The following is a 7,150-nucleotide window of genomic DNA, read 5'->3' on the forward strand; positions in this document are numbered from 1 at the left end:
GGTGTTGTTGCTGGTGTGAATGTGAACCTAGCTCTCGGTCTCCATCTCCGCTTCAATCTCACTCCTCCAATGCGTGCCCTAAACGTGTACACTGAGGGAAATAGGAGTATCAATCATAACAATGTTAATCAAGATGTTTTACAGCATACCTTTTTCAGGGATTATAAACCTCTAGAGTGTTCTGTGGAAAAATGTTTTTTAGTACTAAAAAAGTATAGATTTTTATTCACACAATTTAAAATGTTTTTATTATTATTAAAGTAATTGATGTTTTCATATCTATAAATTTTAATAAAGAAATATCAAACTCCTAATGGAGTCAATACTACAGAATAACCTTATAAATTAATTATAACATTGAAATAACATTTAAAAGTAAAATACCTATAAAAGGTCACACAATAAAAAATGTTTGTGAAATTATAAAAGTCATTGATGTTTTTTTACCTATACAATTTTCAAACGAAAAATCAAACATGACACTTAAAAATTTAAATTAAAAAGAAAATTATGCTTTTTAGTGTGACTTGTAATTACCAAATATTTTGTAATTAAGAAAATAATTAAACTTAGTATTTTAAGCCCCACAGTTTTTGTATTGTTCATTTTTTGGTGTTAAGCACTATTTTATTACTCATACCGTAAGCGTTAGTTAAACATTAGTGGTCCTTTAGCAATATTGTTGGTTTTCGCCCACTTTTCTCACTGCAGTAAGAACAGAGAATGAGTTTCTGTCTGGGCGCTCAATTTTGGCCTGCAGACGATTGTTGGATGCTGCCTGTCGGATGTCGCTAGCTGGCTGGCCATCTTTATTCTTATTAGGCTGGAAATTCGAATCTGGGACTGAAGGAAATTCCACGAATTCCTGACGGCACTCTACAAAAAAAAAATCTATCGATCGTAATCTGTGTGAATATTCAGGGGTTTCTGTACAGAGCCCAGGGAATAGAAATAGAAATAGGGTCGGGTAATGTGCTCTCCAATACTCCAGACCACATGGAATTGCATGGGAGTTGGGAAAATAACAAACAGCCAAAGAGGCATGGAATCGAGGGGAATTGGCAAGGCAACCTCAACAGAGTTTCGCGACTCGCTGGCTGCCTCGTAAAACTGTCACTTAGTGCAGTAAAAAGAGCATAACAAGAGTTTTGTCCGATTTTATTTCTTTATGAATGTCGTCGTCGTCGTCGACTTGGTCGTGGTCGCTGCCTAAATGCCAGGCCAAGTGCCTCGGCAACAGCAACAGCAGCAGCAGCAGCAGCAGCAGCGGCAGCAGCAGCAGCCCGGTCCGGTCGCATTCTTATCTTTTGAGAAATATTACAAAAACACGCAAAGCCCAGAGTTGCGAGCTTCAAGTCGTCCTGGCTTTGGCTTTAACGTTCTGCGGCTGCGATTGGAGCAAAAGTCCAAGAAGACCGAAAGCCACAAAGGCAAACCAATAAAAATAGCTGAGCCTACGACGACGCAACATGCTGTTGTGTTATTGCAGTTATTGTGGCTCTTTCGATTCCAGCACTAGCACCAGCACCAGCACTCTAGCATTCAAGCTCTCCGCCACTTCACCACTTCTGCCCCCCATCCAATCCAGTCGGCATCGTTCCATTTCCGACTTCTTGTGGGCGACTAAACATTTCTCCTGTTCCAGTTTAAAACAAGTAAATTTGACAATACATGGCAAAATTCTACCTAATTTAAAAAACATGTTTTCCTTTAGTGATATAATTGTCACAGAAACATTTTTTTAGGTAAAAACATTATTTCGTTTTATATTTTTTTAAATTCATAATTTGGCGCGTTTTATTTTCAGTGCTGCAAAATGGACCAATCATAGTGCTGTAAAATGTCTAAATATTATATGTATGGTACCCCTCATTTCGTACCTGTACCTATATTCAATTTTTTTATTTGAAATTACAACATTATGGGAGACTCTTTTAATTGGCAGGAAGAACCAATTCAAACGACTCAAATTGGAAACAGAAGTTTTGCTGAAGGGAGAATCCCAATTTGCTTAAATTGCGAGTTTCCCCCCTCAAAATGTAATTGAAAAACAATTGGGCCTTCAATTGAAATGTATTCAATTAATTTGCTGCCGCTTAATCAAAATGTCTGTTGAAAACTGTATACAATAATTTTATCTATCAGAAATTATGCGATTTTTATCTCAGTCATTTGGGCATTTTGCTTAAATGGAAAATTAATATGAATAAATTTCAATTTATTTAATTAAAATATTCTACGCCACTGAAAATGTCTGCTGAAAGCCTGATGGTCATAAAATTATTTCTCATTTTAATCATGATACGTTCTATGGCCACGTCCCTTAAACCTCTCAGATAAGAAAGCTTATCACTAATTTTGTCAGCCCATCATGATCACCCCATTTTCAAGTTGTTTCGAAGATTAGATAATACCACGCACATGGCTCATCTCACACTTAATTTATTTGATCTTCCAACGCTGCGGAGAGAAGCGCGGAGGGCACGAAAAACAAAACACAAACATACGTACATACAATTAGCCCTAAGAATGATGCTATTTGGGTTACTTGACTATGTATACTGGATAGTGATTACATACATATTTGGGAGTGAAGTGAAGTGAGTGGAGTATATGGGTATATAGCATTGTCTTCTAACGCTAATGCCTAAAAATGTGGCTACTTGACCTATATGCTGCTGCTCCTCATTTTTTTTAGTCCTGTTTCTTTTGTGCGGCTGTCTTTTTGGTCGCTGGCGCTGTTGCTTTTGCAGATTCAGGAGCTTCGATGGCGCCATTTGGAGTCTGTCCCTCCAATTTCTTGGTCGCACTTTGCTGCTCCATCTCACCGGAGAAGCCGAATTCATTAACACGCTTGAGATCAACGCGATATTGCCAACGTTGGTAAAGGAACACAAAGAAGATGATGTCGTCGCGGAAGCAGCCCAGCCGATACATTGTAGGCATCTTGATGACAAAAGCAAAGATGTCATCGATGAAGGTGTTGAGGAACTTGTAGGTCATCATACGCCACGGCATGTGGGCCACCGACTTGAGCTTGTAGTTGATGAACAGCTGCGGCGTCATCAGGATGAAGCCGAAGGTGAGCAGGTAGCCGTAGAGCATGTTAAGCACAAACGAGTACCAGCCCTTGTGCTCGTTGTAGATCAGGGAGTAGACAAAGTAGGCCACCAGCAGCGGGAAGCAGGCCCAGCCCAGGTACTTGAAGGCCAGCTTGTCGTAGTCTTTGGTGGAGCTCTCCGAATAGGAGCCCTTATCCTGGAAACTGATGCGCGGCAGCACGCCCAAGATCTTCTGATCGTGGTCATAGTTAATGTCCACCACTTTGTGTATCTTCCACACTTCAATGCCGAGACCCACAACGCAGGAAATGCGTATCATAAAGTTGGTCTCGTTGTCCAGCACGTAAAGCAGAATAATCAGCGATTGGAAGACGCCAAAGAAGACGGATCTAACCGACAATCCTTCCAGGGATTTCCGATTGTTCCAGAACTGAATGTCATTCTTGAAAGCCAGCAGCTCGAAGACCGAATGGAGTATGGAAACAGCCACTGTAATGCCCAGCAAATATATATTGGTATCCAGCAGAGTTTCCTTAAGCGAATCCTGATCCTCGTCACTCTCCTCCGGTTGACTGGCGGCCATCAGCTCACCCAGCATATTGCCAGCCCACTTGTTCTTCATCTGCTTGGCGGCATACAGCTGCCACTTGAACATGCCCAGTGGTTGGAAAGTTAAATGCAGCTCCAGTTCGGGAGTGGTTTCATTAATGGGCTGATATTCCCTTTGCAAGTTCCAATAGTCGTTGACAAAGACAATGGGCAGATAGGTCTTGCCACCGTCCACAAACTTGACATACTCATCGAGTGGAGGCGGCACTGAACCCTGTGCCCAGTTGGTTTGGTCTACAACCAGATTGACAGTGAGGTTGGGATGCCAGTGCGAGACAATGGTGTCTTTGAGATTCGCATGTTTCAGCTCATGCTCCAGCTTTTCCTTTTCGCTGGCCAGCAGATTGTAGTTGCGATTGACCCGCAGTTTCTTGAACTTGTTCAACTGATGCTGCTGATGGCCCATGTGTCCATTGGTGGCATAGTTGGGTGACTGAGGATCAGGACTCATTCCCGTGCGGGTGACGAACGCATGAAGGTACACACTGCCATTGTTCATCAAATGCTGGCTGGTTTTTAGTTTCAAACTGTGTGTAAAGATGCCATCGCCATTGAGACCCGATGTCCAATCGCCATAGGTGAGATCCTCCTGCAGCCAAAGGAGATTCGCCTTCTGCTGGAAGTTGACCACATCGGGGTGCTCCGATAGCCAAACGTGGAGGTCAAAGTCCGTGCCGTTCTCAAAGTAATTCCAGGCAGTGATTTTGGGACCGGCATTTGCCACACTTTTGGAATCTTGAGTGGCGGCATCAGGAGCTGGTCGCCGGAAAAAGGAGCTCACAAAGTAGATGATTAGGGCGCGCAGGATAAGGGATTTGGTCATCGCAAAGAACGATTCCATGCGGGTGGGTTGGTTTTGGGGTGGCTGCTGCTGCTGCTCCTGATTTTGACCTTCATTTTGGGCCAGCTCACCGTTCCCGTTGCCAGCGATTACCTAGCAGAAAAAAAACGGAGCAATTATATGGTTTTGGGGCAAAGGTCAATGTCCGCAATTGCTTACCGCTCCCTCAGCAGCGGGCTGATCCTCGCCTGCTTTCGACATGCTCCGATTTTTATTGGCAATCCACGTTTTTCCCTTTTTTATCCCGTTTTCCGCACAACTTGTGCTCCAGTTTGCCCAAATGTTGAAAACAGTGTGACCGCGCGGCGGTAGAATGGATTAACCATCCGGCTAATTGAAATAAACTTTTTACACTTTGCCCTGCTTACACATGTTTTCCACTAGAATTATTTATACCTAGATTATAAGAAACACTTGTTTTTACTTTATATTAAGCATTGTAATTTTTACACTTCAAACTGTTCAAACTGTTAAAAACCAAAAAATTAAAACAAGACTTACAATAAATTAATTCACTTATATTATTAAGTTGCAATATTAACAAGAATATTACATTTTTAAAACAAAAATCATATCAATTTAAATTTGTTTGATTGCTTTGATTTTTTGTTTTACCCATAGGGCTATTTTACAGGTTGAACAATTAAATATTTTAAAGAAATTTACTATTAAAAAGAGCCAGCTTAAACTAATTTTTATATTTTATATGAAAAGAAATCTATTTTGCAAGGCATTTTTAAATATAAAATATTTGGGTTCAAATTGCTACAATTGTATTTACAAAATTTAAATGACTTACGTTTTAGAAACTATATATTGGCAATTAATGTTAATGTACTTCTTGATGTTTTTTTTTGTTTTTGTTTATACTAATTAAATACTTTAAAATATTATAAAAATAAAAGTTGGTATTTATTTTAATACCAGTTTGGTATATTGACAGTGCCAAGCGGCGGTCACACTTTCTTTTCTCTTGTGAATAGCATTTGGTTGCACGTTTCTTCTGGTGAGTTGTTAAAAATATTGCAAAAATAAGCGAAAAAACCTAAAAGCGTGGCAGAAAGTCAAGTGTTTTACGTTCAGTGAAATGTTTGTGAGATGGGAAATGTGAAATATGCGGTTAAATCACTTGTGGAGCAGTTTCTTTTAGGAGAAACTGGCCCGCAGGTCGGACCTAACCTCCAAGTTCCGCCCGCTTTTTGGAAGCACCAAGTTTTCTTGGTAAAACCCACTTGATTTAGGAATAATTTGGATCTCATACCTTTACAGTGAAGCCGCCACCATGCAGATCTTTGTGAAAACCCTCACCGGCAAGACCATCACCTTGGAGGTGGAGCCTTCCGACACCATCGAGAATGTGAAGGCTAAGATTCAGGACAAGGAGGGCATTCCCCCAGATCAGCAGCGTCTGATCTTCGCCGGCAAGCAGCTGGAGGATGGTCGCACCCTGTCGGACTACAACATCCAGAAGGAGTCGACCCTCCATCTGGTGCTCCGCCTGCGCGGTGGCATCATCGAGCCCTCCCTGAGGATTCTGGCCCAGAAGTACAACTGCGACAAGATGATCTGCCGCAAGTGCTACGCTCGTCTGCATCCTCGTGCCACCAATTGCCGCAAGAAGAAGTGCGGACACACCAACAACCTGCGCCCCAAGAAGAAGTTGAAGTAGATGATCAATCTACTCATCTATCCAAGCTGGTCTATCTATCGACACGAAATCCATGGTTAACCATCTAAGTAAATATATGTACATTTTGTGAAAACAACCACACACATCAGCTCCTTTAAAATGTATATTGCATTTGCTACACCAAGGCTTCAAACAGCTTATTTATACCGTGTATGTTTTCTGTTTACCCCTAATGAATATCGGTTTTTGTTGTGGTCAGAACGAGTTTGTGCAGCTCTTATACTCTGCAATTAGTTGGTTTCTCTCCAAGATTCCAGCTCTATTTCTGGTTCTGTTTTGCTACCAGGAAGCGGTTCGGCCACCGCAGGTAATTGATATTCCATCTGCCAGCGACGATATATAAAGAAGACCCTTGCGGTTTGGTCTTTCCCAGGCAAACGCTCCAGATGGAACTGGAGTACATTCGATGTGCCACGGATGGATAAGTGCAGCAGACCTACTTGGCCAAGTCCACTTCGAGTACAGTTAATTGGTTTCATTGACCGCCGCGAGAGGCGAGCACTTTTCCAGCGAAACGGCTTCCGTTGGTTGCCATTTGCAAAAAACAGGTTGTTGTTCTTCTGGCACTTGGTCGTTGGCCCCTTTGCAGCTTTGTTTTTATGAATCTCTTAATAACCAAAGGGCCAAGCCTACCTGGTGACGACGACCCAAAGGGTTCCTCCTGATAGACAAAACCTGATGGCAAGTGGGAAATCTGAGAAGAGCAGCTGCCGGAGGACAAGGCCCACAAATTGCGGTCAACATTAATTAAAAATACGGTTTGGAATGACCTAAGGCAAGTGGGTGGTGAATGGTGGGTTTTTTTTGGCAAAAGACAGCAAATGATGAGACAGCGGATAGAGTACAATGCAAAAAAAGTTGATGGCTGGCACCAAGCAAAATCAACGTAAAAGATGTCAGCAAAGGTGGCTTGCTGAGCTGCCCAGAGGTGCGGAATGCAGTGGCTCT

General features: G+C 42.0%; 2 protein-coding genes across 2 annotated transcripts; one reads left to right on the top strand and one right to left on the bottom strand.

Moving 5' to 3' along the window:
* Positions 1 to 2,426: 2,426 nt before the first annotated feature.
* LOC108149479 (cleft lip and palate transmembrane protein 1 homolog) lies at positions 2,427 to 4,809 on the bottom strand. Its single transcript, XM_017277099.2, has 2 exons — positions 4,672 to 4,809; positions 2,427 to 4,605 (listed from the first exon to the last, which is right to left on the bottom strand). Exons 1-2 carry the CDS (start codon positions 4,711 to 4,713, stop codon positions 2,695 to 2,697), a joined length of 1,953 nt encoding a protein of 650 aa, XP_017132588.1. The 5' UTR covers positions 4,714 to 4,809; the 3' UTR covers positions 2,427 to 2,694.
* A 636-nt stretch (positions 4,810 to 5,445) lies between these two features.
* LOC108149504 (ubiquitin-60S ribosomal protein L40) lies at positions 5,446 to 6,342 on the top strand. The gene is made up of 2 exons (XM_017277132.1): positions 5,446 to 5,518; positions 5,782 to 6,342. The coding sequence occupies exon 2, from the start codon at positions 5,795 to 5,797 to the stop codon at positions 6,179 to 6,181; it is 387 nt and encodes a 128-aa protein (XP_017132621.1). The 5' UTR covers positions 5,446 to 5,518; positions 5,782 to 5,794; the 3' UTR covers positions 6,182 to 6,342.
* Positions 6,343 to 7,150: the final 808 nt, after the last annotated feature.

The sequence above is a fragment of the Drosophila elegans genome, unplaced genomic scaffold, assembly GCF_018152505.1.
Source record: "Drosophila elegans isolate 14027-0461.03 unplaced genomic scaffold, ASM1815250v1 contig_814, whole genome shotgun sequence".
Lineage (NCBI taxonomy): Eukaryota > Metazoa > Arthropoda > Insecta > Diptera > Drosophilidae > Drosophila > Drosophila elegans.